This window comes from Doryrhamphus excisus, chromosome 11 (assembly GCF_030265055.1).
Source record: "Doryrhamphus excisus isolate RoL2022-K1 chromosome 11, RoL_Dexc_1.0, whole genome shotgun sequence".
Classification (NCBI taxonomy): domain Eukaryota; kingdom Metazoa; phylum Chordata; class Actinopteri; order Syngnathiformes; family Syngnathidae; genus Doryrhamphus; species Doryrhamphus excisus.
The window spans coordinates 3208942-3229213 of NC_080476.1; the positions used below are offsets into that span (position 1 = coordinate 3208942).

Below are 20272 nucleotides of genomic sequence, written 5' to 3' on the forward strand. Positions count from 1 at the left end.
GTAACTGTAACATTGTAACATATCACATACAACAATGTAGCATCAAGTTAGCAATACTAGCATAGATATGTGATGCTAAGGTGCTAACATTACACTCACATCATGCCAAGTTAGCCTATTTACATTCATGGCTGGTGATAAACGATACCAGACAGATGTCTTTGTCGAAAGGGTTTGCTATACAGGATTAACTCGCTGATGATTTGATTAATGGAGAGAAGATGACTAATAATCAGGTTTTGGTGATTAACCTAGAAAATATAAGAAGAACAGATGGTGTTGGATCTGGCCACCCATGTTGCAGTCGAAAATGGATGGATGGATTAAAATGCATGAGAACGTTATTGTATGTTGTAATAATTTCATCGTTACACACTACGATTTCTATCATGTTTTACTTTTAAATGCCAGAGAAATGGGCTGCACGGTGGTCGTGTGGTTAGCGCGCAGACCTCACAGCTAGGAGATCGGGGTTCAATTCCACACTCAGCCATCTCTTTGCATGTTCTCCCCGTGCATGCGTGGGTTTTTCTCCGGGTACTCCGGTTTCCTCCCACATTCCAAAAACATGCTAGGTTAATTGGCCACTCCAAATTGTCCATAGGTATGAATGTGAGTGTGAATGGTTGTTTGTCTATTTGTGCCCTGTGATTGGCTTGCCAGGGTGTACCCCGACTCTGGGATAGGCTCCAGCACCCCCGTGACCCTCGTGAGGATACGTGGTAGAAAATGAATGAATGAATGAATGTCAGAGAAATGTTTGAGAGCCATTTACAATCATCAAAAGACACATATCTAGTTCCCTTCCTCTGGCTAATTGCTGAAGAAAAAACAATGATCAAATTTACAGCTCCCACGACTTTATTTTAAGATGTGTAGTGAAGCCTTTGCATCTCTCAGTGGTGTGGAGCAAACAAGTGAAGGAGATGATTCTTATGTGTGGTGCTCATAAACAGGATGTAGGGGACATATGTTTCAGTTAGAACATCAATAAGAAGTCACTAGGGGACCTTAAAAAAAATCACAGTATTTTTCCTGGCCAATCAAAATGAATCATTATCATGGCATCGATTTATGAGGCCCATAGGCCACACCCCTTTCCCAACCGGCCCTCCTTCTCTGTGCTGCTAATCATTTAGTCCCAATGTGATGCATAAAAGGTGGACTGTATGCATGCTCAAGGTTACGTTGCCATATACGTATGTGTGTGTGTGTGTGTGTGTGTGTGCATTATGGACTGAAATTTCCATGCTACCACTCCAGCTCACATGCACACGCACACACACACACACACACACAAACATACTAATCCTGCTGCCTTCACGAGGCTGTCACTAAATAGATGAAACAAGCGTTTAATTTCATTCTGATTGCATTCATGCTTCATGTCATGCGTGGAAGATGCAAAAAGATGCTGAAGGGATGCTAATTCAATGTAGCACACGTGCAGACACTGTAGGTCTTTGGACACGGAGGACGTGATGGGATTTAAGAAGGATTAGGATGGCAAATCTAGGAATTGTTTCCGAGATAAGGAGATGGAGCAGGTCGCCATCCTTCGACCTTGCAGCCTCTCCAAACTAGCATATTGACATTCAGGAAATTGATTCAGAGCCATGAATCCTTACCACTCAACTATTATGGAAATACTGCAAAAAGAAGTTTACTACTCACTAGAATGTTAAAATGCGTACCAGAATGCCACACTAGAAAAATAATAGTACTTTACGCCACTAGCATAGCCATGCAGCAGAGGGCACTCGACATACATACGGGTTACTACAGCCATAGGTCACAACAACCTAAAACTGTGTGTGTCACTTCCTGTCTGCCATCAATTCTGCTCCCGTACAAGGTAGACTGTGTTAAATGGCTTACTTTCTATGATTATATCTACGATATTGGGTAATAGGTGTGTAAAGGTGACTATAGGGCTGTTGTTTCATGTCTAGAGGGCTCTAATAATGTGAAAAAATATATATTTCGAAGATCCATCCATTTTTTCCGGAGTACCTGGAGTACGCACGCACGGGGAAACTCCACGCAGAGATGCCCGAGTGGAGATTGGAACCCAGTTTTTCCCAATCTCCTGACTGTGGCCAACACGTCCACTCGAACACCGTGCAGCCCTGTTCAGAAGATCATAAACAGGTTTTCTATGCCATAACAACGGAAATATTCCATTTATAAATTAACTTATCAGAGTGTGGTTTGACAATTGTACAGTGGAACCTTGGTTAGAGTCCAACTTATAACCTGACATACTCCAACCAAATACATTTTTCCCATAAGAAATCATATAAATCCAATCAAACTGTTGCAGAAAGCCATAAATATTTGCACAAAACGTGCTTTTATAGTTATAGTATTATATACAGAAAACAATTGCCAATGAAAATAAATACATATAAATGATGAATGAAAAAGGATAAATGAACTTTTAAAGTTACTTTTACCTTCATTGAAGACGTGACTGTTGACAAAGGCGCAATGTGGCAGCAAGATCAACATGGACACCACCTTCCTGGTTTGTTTTTTCTTGACTTCTATAGTGTTTCTCACATACGTCCCACCTCAATTCTCTGCTTTTATTTGGATCCGGGCTACAAAATTACCCACACTGGAACCACCAAAGGCTGCAAGTACCAACGTTTTGATAAAGAATGCAAAATGTTGGCTGAAAAATGTTAACTGATAAACATGCTCACCGAGGTGTATGCTAACCGAAGTGTACGCTAACCGAGGTGTACGCTAACCGAGGTGCACGCTAACCAAGGTGTACGCTAACCAAGGTGTACGCTAACCAAGGTGTACGCTAACCAAGGTGTACGCTAACCAAGGTGTATGCTAACCAAGGTGTATGCTAACCAAGGTGCCACTGTATGTTGTGATGAATGGCAAATGATTTGTGTTGTGATTTACGACACATGAGAGAGTACTTTATCCTATTTCTGTATTTAAAAAAATGCAGCCAGCCTGTCAATCACACGTACGCTTCCATCACATCTCCTCCTCTTTTGGCTCGTAGGCTTGATCACAACAACAGCGAGGAAACTGGACAGAGAACAGCAAGCGGAACACTTCCTGGAGGTAAAGTACAACCATTGGCCTGTTTATCTGCCGCCGCCACCTGCCAAGCCGCTAACAGAGACTGGCTGGAGGACAACCCAGACGGGCCCCTCAAGGCCCCCGCCAGATGTGATGAATGCCTTTATATTTGGGGCCCGGGCTCTGGGATTTCTTAAATGTAATCGTTCATCATCGGTTATCTCCTCCACTCGTGCCGGCGAGGGGCCCGCAGAGGAGTCGGCGTGCCGAGCGTTTGATAAGTGCAGACAGCGGGCACACAGATAGCCGGGCGATTAGCATTAGCGGTGCTGGTGCTGCATGCAGATGAAGCTGATAATCGCACGGCCTCCACTTCACAGACACAAGAAAACTTTATCCCCGCACGGACGTCTCACACAACTTATTAAGTGGTTCCGAATCTACGGCAGCAATGAAATGAAATAAGCCCCCCCCAGTGACCCCCCCCCCCCCCAAAACCCCCACCCCCGGTGTTTATCTATTGCCAACTGTCTGGTCTGGAACCAATAGCTGTGCTTTGTTCGGCTCCAGTGCGCAGGGAGAGGACTCGAGGGGAGATAATAACATCGTATAGCGCACCCGCCAGACACTTCATTAGGCACACCACCATAACGCCAGGCAAGGCGAGAGCTCAAAATGTCTGCTTTTGCAAAGAAATGCAAAGTGGTAGATGACCACAATGTACTTCAATGGGCATCCTTTCGCTGTTAATGATAAGGTATGTTGCATGTCCCTGTTAGTGGCATGGCAGGATGATGACGTCCGTCATTGGCCAGTGGCTGCCGCCAGAGGGCGCCGGTGGTGGCCATGAGCTGATTAATTGGCCCGGCAGCCATGGCCAATCAACTGCTCTGCTGGGAATAACGCATTACTTACCGGAAGAAGTTAAATAGCTGTTCATGTTATTTTTAAATCGTATTGGTACTTGTCTTGTATATTTCTTAGCTAACTTTTGAGTGTTGATTTTAGCCTTCTTTGTAAGTCAGACTGTTATATTGAGTAATGACCTTGTGAGTCTCCTTTTAGCCTGTGATTGGCTCCTGCTAAAGAAAGAGCTACTGTTTTCCCACTGACTTGTGAGTGGCACAGTATTTAAACAATTAGTAGTCGATGTATAGGAGATTAAAGATAGGTTTAAAACATGATTAGAAATTAGGGTTCAATGTTTAAGAAAAAAGTAGCATCTTATACATCGGAATTACGGTAAGGCGTAATGTCCACACTTGTTCTGGCCCACACTTAGCGTGTGTTTGGGTAGTGTGAATTCTCTGATGTGAGACCAACACGTTCATTGTAATAGCCAGCACATTTCATCATAGAAATGAAGTACAAAGATTCAAAACAATCCCAAACTCTAAACCCCACAGTGCGCTGGCTCACCTGTGACTACATTAGTGTGCATAGTAACTTCAATTAATGCCATAACTCCTTGCAAGTTATCATTGATAACCAACACATTTTATAAGACAGTGGATCTCATCAACATTTGCCCCAAATGTGCAGATTGCTGGCCCCAAAAATGTATTGACTATATTCTTTCTTCCCCAAAATGGGCAAATATTTCACACACTTATGTTGTTAATAATTCATATGTGATAATACAGATAAAATACACAGCGTACATGTACAGTAAGAATGTGATGTCAGGGCAATATGGCAGCAGAGGACACAGGACACATTTTTATGGGCATGTCAATCAATTATGCATGTTTTCTTTCTTTCACAAGTAATTAATGACAGCCACCTCCTTCCACAATAGAAGCAATCAATTGAAGGCAACATGCAGTTTTTAAAAATGTCTTTTAAAAAAAAGAATGTATTTGATCGTGATTAATCACATTGGTCTACAGTTAACTCAAATTAATCTCATTTAATCGCAGATAGAAATAGGTTTTTGGTGAGTTATAGAAGCTCTCGATGTGATCATCAGCTAACGTAACGCCCGTGTGTGCGGGAGGCAACAAACAACCGCAACCAGCCACACTGGCGACGCCCCCACATGCAGCACAAATTACACGAGTCTCCTATGGTTTAGATTGGCTGTCAGATGTGGAGGGAACGTGGGCATATCAAAATATCCATCCCCCCGGCGATGAGCCCCGCCAACCACAACCCTTTGGGGGCAAAATCAAGCTGATGTTGCATCCATGTTCTCCTTAAAGACGCTGATCCTCTAAGTTGCAGCGGTGATTTTAAAAAGTAAGTCCAATATGTTTAAATTATATGGTTCCCCTTTCATATCACATACCCCGGGGTCACCAACATGCATGGTGTCCACTGACACCAGGGCGTCTCCCATGACTATATGAGGCTTTTCATAATATCGGAAAACTAGAAAGAAATACATTGTGAAATACCAAAGGTGAGTTGTGGATACCAGCATTTTGTTCATCTTCTGGTAAAACAAGCATATTGACTTTATTTGGCTTGAAATATGATATGAAAATAAATGTTGAAAAATGAGTAGCTCTCACAAGACAAAACCTTGGTGACCTCTAATATAGCCAGTAGTACATTTAAATAATTTCACTGCATGTATATGATTGATATTAGTGTTGGTTTTGGCCGATTTCACTCATGGGTGATTGGTATGTGTATACACATACAGTACATATAAATATACATATATACGCATAAGTACATATATATATTTTTTTATTGATATTTATTTAGGCTGCACGGCGGCCGAACGGTTAGCACGCAGTCCTTAGAGGTAGGAGACCCAAGTTCAATTTCACCCTCGGCCATCGCTGTGTGGAGTTTGCATGTTTGCATGTGCATGCGTGATTATTATTAGATCAAAACATTCATTCATTCATTTTCTACCGCTTATTCTCACAAGGGTCGCAGGGGTGCTGGAGCCTATCCCAGCTGTCTTAGGGTGAGAGGCGGGGTACACCCTGGACTGGTGGCCAGCCAATCACAGGGCACATATAGACAAACAACCATTCACACTCACATTCATACCTATGGACAATTTGGAGTGGCCAATTAACCTAGCACAGGGGTGCTCATTAAGTCGATCGCGAGCTACCGGTCGATCGCGGAGGTGGTACTGGTCGATCGCTGGTCGATCGCGGCGTGACATTAAAAAAATATCATCCTAGCATCAATGCCGTCACTTGATTGACATACAGGGCAGCCATTCAGATGACAACTGAATGTTGCCCTTCGGGCGACCAATCAAATCAAACAACGTCTCTAAGTGCAGCAGAACTTACGATGTCAGCCTATCATCCATCCCCGTTACTTGATTGACATACAGGACAACCAGTCAGATGACAACTGAATTTTGACCTTTAGGTCACCGCTCATGCGTAAACAACGATGCAAAGTGCTAAGCTAGTCGGCAAATTGCGAGATTTTAAAGCCCTCGCTAAAGTTTATGGTCACTAAAATGAGTGAAGGAGCTGGACCAAGTAAAAAGGCAAAAACTGGACCAAGTAAAAAGGCAAAAAACATATCACTTCCATACGGATATGGAATATTATACGGATATTATGATACGGATATTATCCATGACTGATAAACATTTGGAAGTGTGCTTGAGGCTGGCTATCAGCAGCTACTGTCCGGACTATGCATCCCTGGCTGGTTCAATTCAGTGCAAGTCATCAAAGTAAACTCAGGTAATTACAAAAAATGTTAATAGTTAATTATGTGTGTTTTGCAATATTGGCTCATTTGGTTATGTAAGGTACATCAACATACATTGTACGTACAAATAATCCTCAATACATTTGAAAATAAATAGATGTTTTGCATTTTTGTAGTGGGTAGATCATTTTGACTCGGTCATTTTAAAAGTAGCTCGCATGCTGAAAAAGTGTGAGCACCCCTGACCTAGCATGTTTTTGGAATGTGGGAAGAAGCCGGAATACCCGGAGAAAACCCACGCATGCACATGCAAACTCCACACAGAGATGGCCGAGGGTGGAATCGAACTCGGGTCTCAGCCCTATGTCATAACAATACTGGTTAATTTTGTATAATAATGTTGTAGGACTATAAACATTTCAAGTGGAACCCAGGGCCACAGTATGAGTGGCTCGAGAGTAGATAAGACTATAGTTACTAAATAAAGGCACACAAAGCAGTGTGAATGCAGGTCAAGGATAGCGGTCCATGCAAAGCAGCCAGCACAAAAAGTCATTAAAAGTCCAGTAAGCCGTCAGGCTGCTCCCACCAGTGTTCACCCCGATGCCATCAAATCGATGTTGTGATCAGACCTTTGCCTCTGCCCGCAGGGCAACGCTAATACAAAAGAGATTTCCCATGAGCTCAGCTCCTCGCCGCCCCGCATCTGCTAAAAGCACACAAACGTGTCACATGGTTTCCTAGGTGACAGTCATAGATGGGCCGGTGACCACCCGCCAGTCCACCGTGTGGGTCATGGTCCACGTGGAGGACGAGAACGACAACCCGCCCGTCTTCCCCGAGGTCACCTACCGCATCAGCTTGCCCGAGCGGGACCGCAACAGACGGGGTGAGCCGGTCTACCGCGTCTTTGCGCACGACCGTGACCTGGGCGCCAACGCCAACGTCAGCTACAGCATCCTGGATGGCAACCCGGACGAGACGTTCGGCATCGACCCCCGTACCGCCATGGTGTCGTCCAAGAAGGCGGTACCGGCGGGACACTACCATGTCCTCACTGTAGGTTTGACCTCTGACCTGCATGGAAATGCATGTTTTCCTTTTTCTTTTTATTCATAAGCCTCTGTCGGCACCCACACCGGCCATTTTTCATCAGACACGAATCCATTTTTTATTGTCTGAATTTCTTTTTATGAGTTGGCAAAGATAAATTTCATACCTGCGGATAAAATTGCTTTTATATTTCAGCCTGCTGGCACTCAATCACATCAACACCATGAGCTCAAACAGCAGTTTTTGGCCTCCGTCTCAAAACAAAAGTCCTGCTCATAAAGGACTTCATCAGGCTTTGCTACTTTTTAGCCCACCATGCCACAAAAAGCCACATCACGTTCCTTTTACTGTTAGATGGATGGATAGATAGTATAAAGGTGACTATAGGGGTGTTATGTCACATCTACAGGACTCTAATAATGTTAAAAAACATACCGTATTTTCCGGATTATAAGTCACACTTTTTTTCATAGGTTGGCTGTTCCTGCGACTTATAAATGAAAAAAGTGTTTATGTTAAATAAAGTGGACACCTTTTCTGTTCATGTTTATTTTTTGTGTAGCTGCATTGTGTTAGCATATCTTACACCTATCCAGCCTGTTCTCTATTGTTTTATTAATGTTACAACTTGCCTTCCAAGATGACGTATTGTCTGCAAAAAATGTGACTTATACTGCAGTGCGATTTATGTATGTTTTTTTTTAACCTAATTGTGTATTTTTGGCCTTGTTTGTCTTATACTCCAGAGCGACTTATAGTCCAGAAAATACGGCATTTAGAAGGTTGTAAAAAGGTCATCTATGCTCTAACTACAAAAATATGCCATTTATAACGAAGGGATCGTACTTCGTGGAAATTCACACACCATCATAAACAGGGGATTAGTGTACGTATATTTATATATATATATATACGTATACTGTATATTTTTTTATTGGATTTTCCTTATGTTGCTGTCAAACTTGTAAAAAAATCCAAATTGAATTGAGGTTGCAAATGCTAAATTGCAAAAGTATAATTGCAGACTTCAAATTCAAATCGAAGGAAGTAGAAGTGAAATTCCAATGGATAATTTTGGTGTATTCCAGAATCATGGTTTACAGTATATTCCGTGCAGGACTGTGTTACATATGTCATAGAAATGTTTTTACAACGAAGTATTCTTCATTTTCTGTCTTCAAAGATCAAAGCGGAGGACGGCGGCGACCCCCCTCTGTGGTCCACCGTCAAACTCCACGTGGAGTGGATCCGCAAGCCCACTCCCTCGCCGCTGCCCCTGCTGTTCACGCAGCGCTGCTACAACTTCTCCGTAGCGGAAACAGCCGCCGTGGCCCAGCCTGTGGGGGTGGTGGCCGTGGGACAGTCCAACACCCCCGTCTGGTTCAACATTGTCGGTAAGACCACTTGCTAAGCATGTGAGTGGGACTGTTTGTTTGCATGAGGCACCACTTTGCACAAGCAGCATTGTATCGCAACGTGTCAGCATCAATACTTTGATGTGCACCACTGTGTTCCAATTTTGGATCCGTGCAGCGACAACATGCAGCACTAATTGATTTTTATGACCTTTTACTTCACTGTGGTTCGCTCTGAAAATAATCAACACGACGCACACGCATTAATTAAAAATGACTTGATGAACAGGGAAACATCGTTATAATCGTTGGCTTTTCTTTCACGCTTCAATGGCCCCCAAAACAGGCTGGAAAATGATGGGAGAAGAAAAGTACATCTTTCTGTACTCAATGTCTGAATACTTATTAGATCACCGGTTTGGGATGCAATGTCCGTCACGAGTACACTACATGGACAAAAGTAGCGGGACAGAACATTTTCATCAATTAAAAACTAAATCAGAGGTTGGACGAGACCAGGGGTCCACAGGCAACGGTGAGCCCCCCCATCATCACACGTGGTGCCCACATGTCTTCTACTCAGCAGCAGGGTCATCCCTGACCACATTCCAACTTTCTCCTTTCTCCAAAGCTACAATGTCCTAGTGGAATCCTTCCTTTTTGCTCATCGCTTACTTCTTTACTTCTTCTTCTTTACAGTTCAAAACTACAACATATTCCAGCCAAGGGCTTTGTAGAACTTGAGGAGTGAGACCAGCCATGTTGTTTGGTCTAGAGACAGTGCCACTGAGGAAAAGACAGGAAGCAGAACTGGAGGTAGCAGAGATGAGAATGCTGAGGTTCTCATTGGGAGTGACCAGGATGGATAGGATGAGGAAGGAGTACATACATCAGTGGGACATTCCATGTTAGAGGCCTTGGAGATAAAGTCCTTTAGGCCAGACTGAGATGGTTGGGACATGTCCAGAGGAGAGATAGTGAATATATTGGTAGAAGGATGCTGCCAGGTAGGAGGCGTAGAGGAAGACCAAAGAGGAGGTTTATGGACGTAGTGAAGGAGGACATGAGGGGAGTTGGTGTGAGAGAGACAGAAGACGCAGAAGACAGGGTTGGATGGAGGAGATTGATTTGCTGTGGCGACCCCTGAAGGGAAAAGCCCAAAGAGAAAGACTACTATACTAAAGACTACTAATGCTACTGTAATTTCTCCACATGGATTTTGTCAACTCCCAAGAGATAGATTTCTGCAAATAAAAACTCTAGACATATTAAATGAATGTATTGGAATGTGCAGGCTAGGAATTACTGCAGTAATAAATATTACACTTAAATATTACAATTTGATTGGTCAATTAAGATGCTAGTTCTGATAGCTTAGCATATCAGCGAGTCATATTTGGTTATGACTTGGTGTAGCATCACCCCGGGATGCAAGGTCATGGTGGAGGGATGGTTCAATCAAGTTTTTAATGAACAAAAGATAAGCTCACATAGAGTAGCGCGCCACGCAAAACGGCAATGTTTGAAAAAATAATGAGGAAGGTCGGCAGATACATACAGGAAATGATCAAACTCACCATGGGAGGTGGAAACAGGAACTTGCAAGAAAAGGAATATAATGCAATGAGACAGGAAAACAGCTAAAGGAAGAACTAAATAGAAAATCAATACACACAGGTGCGGCTGCACGGTGGACAAGTGGTTAGCATGCAGGCTACACAGCTAGGAAACCCGAGTTCAATTCCACCCTCGGGCATCTTTGTGTTGGAGCATGTTCTCCCCGTGCATGCGTGGGATTTCTCCGGGTACTCCGGTTTCCTCCCACATTCCAAAAACATGCTAGGTTAATTGGCCACTCTCTCGCCTCTCGTCTCGTCTCTCGCCTGAAGACAGCTGGGATAGGCTCCAGCACCCCCTGCGACCCTTGTGAGGATAAGCAGTAGAAAATGAATGAATGAACACCAAGGTGGACTCCCAAGAGTGAAGGTGAAGCATTCAGTTTAAACAGACAACATGTGGAACAGAATGAAAAGACCAGAAATAATGTCAGAAACTGTGAAAAAAAACACCCCAAGTCCCCACTGTCACATGGAACATCCGTCAGTTTTTATGTATTCTGCTGGAGAAGGTTTGGACACCCCCTTTTTGAGTCTCCAATTCGATGAACATGCATGTATTTGAAATGTGGGCAGAGGAAAGAGTAGCTGTTAAAAACCCATGCAAGCACGCTGAGAACATGCTAACCGCACACAGAGATGTTCCGATAGAGATTCCAACCCTCAACCTGAGTTCTGCATCTTTGTAGGACATTTGGGACAATGGTATACCTCCAACTGTGTCCATAATGGAGTATGCTGTGGAAGTTCTAAGAACTAGAACAGGTCGCACATCAAAAAGTCTATCCAGTCACTTTTCACTTCCTGTTACAATTGATTTTCTTGGTATTTGTTTCTAATGGTTTTACACTTTCTTCACATGCAGGTGGACGAGTGGCAAGAGAAATGTTCTACATTCCGCAGAATGCATGCGGTAGAAACTGCTCGCTCGACACAGGTCAGGTGAAAACGAAACTAAACTACGGTTTTGGTATAAATTGTCGGTGTAATTTTGGTTTGTGAATCCAAAAATCCGCAAAACCGTTCATTCCAATGGACTGGATCATTCCGGTTCATTCAGTAAAAAGAGCCGTTCATTTCATTCATTTCAGTCAATGGGTCGTTACATTGTGATGTCCAACTGTGCATAGACCCGGTCAGCCATGTTGAGTCCGTTCACTCATGTTCACATTCGTTCCAAGTCAACAGCGCAACAACACGTGATGACTAGTGGTGTGTCGGTCATGAACGAACGGGTCAAAAGAACTAGTTCTTTTTTGTAAACGGAATGAACGATCAATTTCTCGATCTCGGTCTTTCAGTCAGCTAACCCCGCCCACCCACAGAGCGAGGCTCGACGATAGGATAAAACAGGCAAGCACGCAGATAGTCCCGCCCTGCAAAAGGAACGGTGAACTGACTCTCCATCCAATCAAAAAAACATTTGCAACTGAACGGACTGAATGGATATTTTAGGGGCGGTGACCTCGTTCATTCCGTTCACAAAAAAGAACCAGTTCTTTTGACTGTTCGTTCATGACCGACACACTACTAGGCTGAGTGCGGTGTGTGCCTGCACATTGCTTATTAGTTCACCTTTTACTCTTCATTATGTGCGCCAAAGAAAAGGAAAGCCATGACCACGGAAGTGAAAATGAACATGATAAAAAGCTCAGAGAAAGGAACGATGCCCAACACTCTTTTGGTCCTAACTGTTCGACTGTGGGCGGCACGGTGGTCTAGGGGTTAGCGCACAGACCTCACAGCTAGGAGACCAGGGTTCAATTTCACCCTCGGGCATCTCTGTGTGGAGTTTGCATGTTCTCCCCGTGCATGCGTGGGTTTTCTCCGGGTACTCCGGTTTCCTCCCACATTCCAAAAACATGCTAGGTTAATTGGCGACTCCAAATTGTCCATAGGTATGAATGTGAGTGTGAATGGTTGTTTGTCTATATGTGCCCTGTGATTGGCTGGCCACCAGTCTTACGCCCGAAGACAGCTGGGATAGGCTCCAGCACCCCCCGCGACCCTCGTGAGGATAAGCGGTAGAAAATGAATGAATGAATGTTCGACCGTGGTGACCATCATGGAGGATGAAGAGGATTGACTTGCGTTACTAATAATTGGGTCCCCTCTTTCCTTCCTTCTTTGATGCTCGGTAACGCTGCCAGACGCCTCAGCCCGACTGTAATATTGCCCTTCTTCTCCTTGGGGGAAAACAAGCATAAAAAGCAACGTATTGGGAGCCCAGTGTTTGGCTCTGGCTGAACACGCCTCGCTGGTTCTGTGAAAAAGTGGCCCATCAGTATTCATGTGCCGAGAGGCGCCGGAGCCCTCAGATATGTGGAGGGATGAGAGCGAGGATGGTGTTGAATAGCTAACGCGTATCAATTCTCTCCCGGACTGGAATCAAACATTAAGCCCCTAAACTGTATGCTCGCTTTTTTTTTATCTGCACAATGGCTGGTGTTGGGGAGTGATAAGACAGATGTTTGCGTGGCCACTAACCGCTCCAGGGCTGACGGGCGCCGCCATGTTGTTGCGTTTCACTTCACTTTATTACGCTCCGCCTGCAGGCCCAGATGGCCGCAATCATTGCACGGTGGAGTTGAGATGGCCGTGGATGTTAACGGGCTAATGTGTGTGTGACCGCAGGAAGCTTCGACATGCAATTTGACCTCCAAGTGGGGGTGGGGACTCTGGTGGTGGCCCGCCCGCTGGATGCTGAGGTGCAGACCGTGTACAACATGACGGTGCAGGTGACTGATGGCACCAGCGTCGCCACTACGCAGGTATGCTAACACAGGACGTGAAGACAAAAACAACATTTTTAGCAGTTGTCGCTCTCACGAACAAGCGAGCATTAGTATTTTGTCTTTGACATGACCTTGATCCTCAAAAGTTCAACATCTCTGTACTTCCAGCCTGACCTTGCTCTTCTTCTTGCTAATGAGTGCTTTGCATCTTCTGGTGTAGCCATTGTTTTCATGACGTCTATGAAGAGTAGATACCTGCCCACTGCAGGTTGTTGCTGGTACTACAGTTGTTTTAGGTTCTTTCCAGCTCTCATATTTCTGTTTCCTTGGTCTGCTTGCTCCATGTCTACTTAGAACACCGGTACACCTTTCATCTTCAGGACAGTCCAGATGTTGCCAGATGGTTGTGGTGCAGGGGTGGGCAAATATTTGTACTCGTGGGCCGCACTGAGTTCACAAAATTGTCTGGGGGGCCAGAACATATATTTAACACACACACACTATTATGCTTATAATTTTCCTTGAACTCATTCATTCATTTTCTACCGCTTTTTCCACACCAGGGTTGCGGGGGGTGCTGGAGCCTATCCCAGCTGTCTTGGGGCGAGAGGCGGGGTACACCCTGGACTGGTGGCCAGCCAATCACAGGGCACATATAGACAAACAACCATTCACACTCACATTCATACCTATGGACAATTTGGAGTGGCCAATTAACCTAGCATGTTTTTGGAATGTGGGAGGAGACCGGAGTCGGAGTACCCGGAGAAAACCAGGTGGAATTGAACCCTGGTCTCCTAGCTGTGAGGTCTGCACGCTAACCACTTGTACAGTTTTGTTGTTGTTTTTTTACTAAATAAGACAACCAACTTGCAAGTCATGTTGCCAGCTTGTATGTTAAAAGTTGAAATACTGGATGGCCAGATTCAAACGCTTGGTGGGCCGCATGTGGCCCCCGGACCGTAGTTTGCCCACCCCTGTTGTGGTGGCTATGATCGTACAATGGTTGTGATTGCTTTTCCATCTTCTGTCACATTGACAATTGCTTGTTTTTCACCCACAGACACCTCTCTGGTTTTCATGTTGTTTTTACCTCTAAATGCAGTTTACGCAGGCAAAACATATCCTATGCAATCTGAAAATAAGTGTAGACATGCAGTGCTATTTATTGATTGAATACAGCGGCGGTCCTAGCTACGGGCCACATGGGGGAAATGCCCAGGGTGGCATTCTCTTGAAGGCACCGCTAGTGGGAAAGAAAATTTTCGGTCAGTGCTTAATTCCTCCTCATGTAAGGATATGTGTGGCAGATGTGCGCCCTCTACAGGCGGGATACTCTCACACCCATGCTGTCCTTAAAACCCAAAGAACATTGGAGAGTATTCCCTGAGATTTGACCTTTGATCGGATGGACACCTGATCTCTGCTACCTAATAATATTAATAATAATAATAATGATCTGGGGCGGCACGGCGGTCTAGTGGTTAGCACGCAGACCTCACAGCTAGGAGACCAGGGTTCAATTCCCACCCTTGGCCATCTCTGTGTGGAGTTTGCATGTTCTCCCCGTGCATGCGTGGGTTTTCTCCGTGTACTCCGGTTTCCTCCCACATTCCAAAAACATGCTAGGTTAATTGGCGACTCCAAATTGTCCATAGGTATGAATGTGAGTGTGAATGGTTGTTTGTCTATATGTATCTGTGATTGCCTGGCGACCAGTCCGGGGTGTACCCCGCCTCTCGCCCCCGCGACCCTAGTGAGGAAAAAGCGGTAGAAAATGAATGAATGAATGAATAATGATCTGAGTTCGCTAACCTTTCAACAGGACTTTTGCCTTTGCATAAAGTAATTGATGGTAAGTTTGGTAGAAAACTGCCATTGTTGTTTGCTATCATGACAGACCCATCAACATCACTGAGGCTCTTGCCTTCTTGACTTCCTACTTCCACAAAGGTAATGAAGATGTACCTTCCTGTCAGGTTTTCATCCGCGTCCAAGACAGCAACGACAACCCTCCGGTCTTCTCCCAGCCGGCTTACGACATCAGCGTGTCAGAGGACGTCCCGGTGGACACGGAGCTGCTGCGTGTCAGGGCGTCGGACATGGACGAGCGCAGCCGCCTCAGCTTCTCCATCTACGGCAGCGTGGACCCGGCCAGCATGAGGCTGTTCAGGGTCAACCCAAGCACGGGTGTCGTGTACACAGCAGACCGACTAGACTACGAGGCTCGAACACAGCACATCCTTACTGTCATGGTGAGAAGAAGACATGCTTACCTCTGTCCTAAATTGTTTCCAAGCACCCTCCTCATGTGGTCCCATGTTGCTTCAGGTCAAAGATCAGGAGTTCCCATTCAACCGGGACCTGGCCCGGATCCTGGTGGCAGTGGAGGACTCAAATGACAACATTCCGTACTTCACCAGCACCATTTATGATGCTGTGGCCTATGAGTCTTCTGCCGTCGGCACGTCAGTGCTGCAAGTCACGGCACTGGACAAAGACAATGGCATCAATGGACAACTCACCTACACCATACAAGCAGGTAGGAATACCTGCTGGAATTGTGCTCTGTGTATTTCCCAAGGTAATACGTGTGTTGTTGTTCTCAGGCAACACTGGGGGTGTGTTTGGCATCAATAACAACACAGGGCTCATCTTCATCGCCAAGGAGCTGGAGCTCACCTCCGTGGGCTTTTACACGCTCACCGTGCAAGTCACCGACAACGGATTTCCTCCGCTAATGGCCTCGTCTTCTGTCCGTGTCTCCTTGATGCTCTCCGACTTGTCCAAACCAAAATTCTCCCAGAAGGAGTATCAAGCGGAGGTAAAGATGGAAACATCTCAGTGTCATTTAGTAGTTCACTGATGATTCCGTATTCATGCAGATTATGGAGAACAGCACCGTGGGAACTTACGTGACCGCCGTTAGCGCACTGAGCCGCTCAGCACTGGTTTATGACATCACCAGGGGCAACGAGGAAAACTGCTTCTTCATTAATCATCACACTGGTGTCATCAGCACACGCACACTCTTTGACTTTGAGGTTGGTTTCTGTTTCATTTTAAGAAGTGCTAAGATTGCGATATGACATTTGGTGTCTACAACATGTCACGTGTCTCTTTGTGGTCAGAAAACACCATCCTACTTCCTCTTGGTTCATTCTTTAAGCATGGCGGGCGTGGAGGCCAGCGCCACAGTCGTGGTGCAGGTGGGGGACGTCAACGATAATGCTCCTGTCTTCCAGCAATTAAGGTATGAAAATGAGTGTTGGTGCCCTTGGACCGAAACCGTGGACCCCCATGTTGGACTTTTTTGCGGTAGGTACGTGGGGTCCATCAGTGAGGCAGCCCCAGTCAACAGTGTGGTTCTGGCGGATGACGGCAACCCTCTGGTCATCCGGGCAACGGACGCCGACAGCAGTCACAACGCCCTGCTGGTGTTTCAGATTATAGACGAGACCGCTCGCATGTTCTTCAGCGTGGATCCAGGGACTGGATCCATCCGGTAGGAGCAAGGAAAAACCCTTTTTAGCTGAGACCGTCTTACTTTTTTGGTTCTGGTATTTCAGGACCATTTCCAGTGTGGATTACGAGACCTTCCCAGAGTTCGTCTTCAGAGTTCATGTTAGCGACAGTGGCCAGCCTCCAAAAAGTGCTGAGAGCCCTGCTGAGGTGTTCATAAAGGTGCACAGCCGACACATTTGTCCACGTCTTCAAGCAGTTACCTCACTGTGGTAGTGTCCCCTTTTTGAATACCTTAGGTCATCAACATCAACGACTCGCCCCCAAAGTTCTCTCAGGACATGTACGAGACCATCCTCCTGCTGCCAACCTACATGGGTGTTGAGGTTCTGCGAGTTGAAGCGTTTGATCCAGACATGACAACGGAGCCTAACCACTCCCACACCCATCAGCTGGCCTACTCTCTGGTGGACCGAAACCTGGAGCATTTCACCATGGACCGCGGCAGTGGGGTTGTAACGGTCATCAATCAGAACCTCAGCAAAGACCGCTATCGATTCAACGTGAAGGTCAGACAATTGAACCACATTTGCTGACATAAATAGACGGGCACTTAATTAGTCAACGCTGCACAAACGCTAATGAGAATACAATAATAATACAAGGCCAAATTTTGTACCATCTTGCAATTCACCTGTAATAATACTCTTTACATCTGCTTCTCCGAGGTTTGGGATGGCCGTTTCTCCAGCGTAGCCTTGGTCACGGTGCTCGTGCGTCAAGCCATCAACAGTGGCCTCTCCTTCACCGCCTCGTTCTACTCGGCCTCCGTTCGAGAGAACACATGGAACGTGACCGCACTCGCCGTGGTGAACGCCGTGGGCCACGGCCTCAATGAGCCGCTCATGTTCTCGCTGCTTAATCCTGGTGGGCTTTTCGCCATACGGCCCACGTGCGGGGCGCTGCTCACAGCCGGGGTCCCCTTTGACCGTGAGGAGCGGGACAGTTACGAGCTGGTGGTGGAGGTCCGTAAAGAGGATGAGGTACTTAAGGTGGCAAGGGTCACTGTCAGGGTGCAGGTGAGATGAACGTCCAAATGTGGCTTGGTCGTCTTATGAAGACTTAAGTTGACTTATCATCTTGTCATCTTTCAGATTGAAGATGACAACGACAACGCCCCTGAATTTGTGAACCTACCCTACTATGCCACAGTACAGGTGGAATCAGAACCTGGGTTGTCTATTTTCAGGGTGTTGTCCACTGACCGGGACTTGGGTGTGAACGGGCAGGTGACCTACGGCCTGAAAGAACCACACAGGAACTTCCAGGTGATTCCTTTTCTTATTCAGGAGTGTTTTGAAACAGCAGTAGATAATTATATAATAATGTAAAAATCTACTGTACAGGTGAATCCTGTAACAGGGGAGTTGATGTTAAAAACAGCGTTTGGGACGGACGTGTCTAACGCGGAGTACAAGGTGGTCATCGTGGCGGCGGATGGCGGCACCCCGTCCCTGTCTAGTGAGGTGGAGCTTCCAATCACCGTGCTCAATAAAGCCATGCCGGTGTTTGACAAGCCCTTCTATGGCGTCACGGTCCCAGAGGACGTGCCCGTGTCCACCTCACTCCTGAGCGTTAACGCCACCAGCAGGACAGGACAGGGCATCATCTTTACCATTGCTGGTGGTGACCCTTCGCTCCAGTTCGACATCGGCTTCGACACGGGCGTCATCAGCGTGGTCTACCCGCTGGACTATGAGACAACGCAGTACTACCGCCTCACCGCCAGGGCCACCGACACACTGACGGGCGCCAAGTCGGAGGTGGACGTGGATGTTGTTGTGCTGGATGTCAACGATAACCCGCCGTTGTTCCAAAAGCCGTCGTACTCGGCCGTGCTGGCGGAGAACGCCATGATCGGAACCAGCGTCTTGCAGGTGTGTGCAGTGTTGAGTTATAATATCAGCGGCCGCGTTATTCCTGAGTGGATCTTGATATTTCCCCAAGAATTGCTCAGGGAAAGCTCTTGACCTTTTCCGAATAATACACTGGTGAGGTTTACACAAGATGACTCTAAGACCAACATAATTAAACCGTCTGGCCTCAGAAAGACAATGGATCAAATCATGAAATCCAAATTATTATTGCCTGTAAACCTGAAACTAAATAAATATAATTTGAACTGTCAATATGTCAAACACGTCCCATTGCAGGTTTCCGCTCAGGACCAAGACTCCGAAAAGAACTCTGCAGTGAGCTACCAGATCGTATCCGACCTCTACAACAGTACCGACTACTTCCACATCGAACGTGACAGCGGCCTGGTCTTGACGGCGCGCTTGCTTGACTACGAGCTCACGCAGCGCTTCAACTTCATCATCAGGGCAACAGACAGCGGCGAGTCCGCTCTCGGCAGCGACGTCAGCGTCACGGTGGCCGTCGCCGACACCAACGACAACCCCCCCAACTTCAGCCAGTCTCTTTATGAGGCTTTCGTCAGCGAGCTCGCACCCCGGGGACACTTTGTCACCTGCGTCCAGGCGTCGGATGCCGACATTGGTGACGCCCAGAGGCTGAGGTGAGGAGTTTGAAAATCCTAGAAGTTGTCATCTCTCCATCACTTCCAGTGCTGTAAGCTTCCCGCCCTCAGGTACAGCATCGTGTCCGGGAACGAGAGGATGACGTTCAGCATGGAGGAGGAATCTGGCGTGCTGCGTCTGTCTAACAAGAGGCGACAAGGCATGAAGCTCTCATATCAGCTCAACGTGTCCGTGTCAGATGGCGTCTTCACCAACACGGCGCAGGTGAACCAACCATCCGGATTGATGCCTGCATGTGGGCCGGGGTGACCTCCTCCGCGGCGTCAATTACTGATATCCAGTATGGCTGGCAAGCAGCTCGGCTGGGGTGGCCAGAGGTTAATGCGCGTTCACATCACGTCAGATTTACTGACAGCACCAGCTGCCAAGTGGAACGTTCCGTCTCGGAGCTGCATGTTTTGCAGCATCGGCTCTTTTCTAATTGCCTACATTAAGTGTGAACACTTATGGAATAATAAGAAGACTTTATTCCACCAGGAGGCCAAAAAAGGTCACACGCATCCAGAATTGCATCCAAGATCTTGTCTTTCCAGAATATTTCTCCTTGACTTAGTTCAGTGGGGGGGGTCACCTCTGGGAGGCGTGGTGCACTGGCAGGGAGAACTTCCAATATTAGTGGCGACCTACCAACACATGAATTTGTCATTCTCAGCATTCATATTTCATTCATTTTCTACCGCTTATCCTCACGAGGGTCGTGGAGGGGTGCTGGAGCCTATCCCAGCTGTCTTCGGGCGAGAGGCGGGGTGCACCCTGGACTGGTGGCC

At 46.3% G+C, this 20272-nt stretch overlaps 1 protein-coding gene across 8 annotated transcripts in view; it reads left to right on the forward strand.

Annotated features, from left to right (window-relative positions):
* LOC131137960 (protocadherin Fat 3) overlaps positions 1-20272 on the forward strand; it is an 86604-nt gene that overhangs the window by 26720 nt on the left and 39612 nt on the right. For 7 of the 8 annotated variants that reach the window (XR_009132008.1, XM_058086456.1, XM_058086455.1 and 4 more), the window contains 18 exons: positions 3029-3090; positions 7429-7743; positions 8921-9131; positions 11574-11645; positions 13343-13479; positions 15423-15698; positions 15775-15985; positions 16053-16267; positions 16329-16487; positions 16575-16696; positions 16766-16948; positions 17013-17127; positions 17205-17474; positions 17634-17984; positions 18060-18233; positions 18312-18842; positions 19119-19483; positions 19556-19709. Coding sequence is in view for 7 of the 8 variants with exons in the window: in XM_058086456.1 (XP_057942439.1) it covers positions 3029-3090; positions 7429-7743; positions 8921-9131; positions 11574-11645; positions 13343-13479; positions 15423-15698; positions 15775-15985; positions 16053-16267; positions 16329-16487; positions 16575-16696; positions 16766-16948; positions 17013-17127; positions 17205-17474; positions 17634-17984; positions 18060-18233; positions 18312-18842; positions 19119-19483; positions 19556-19709 (3923 nt within the window). In the remaining variant the exon portion in view is untranslated. Of the gene's footprint in view, positions 1-3028; positions 3091-7428; positions 7744-8920; positions 9132-11573; positions 11646-13342; positions 13480-15422; positions 15699-15774; positions 15986-16052; positions 16268-16328; positions 16488-16574; positions 16697-16765; positions 16949-17012; positions 17128-17204; positions 17475-17633; positions 17985-18059; positions 18234-18311; positions 18843-19118; positions 19484-19555; positions 19710-20272 lie in introns of those variants that run through there. The other variant, XM_058086461.1, reaches the window with a different exon arrangement.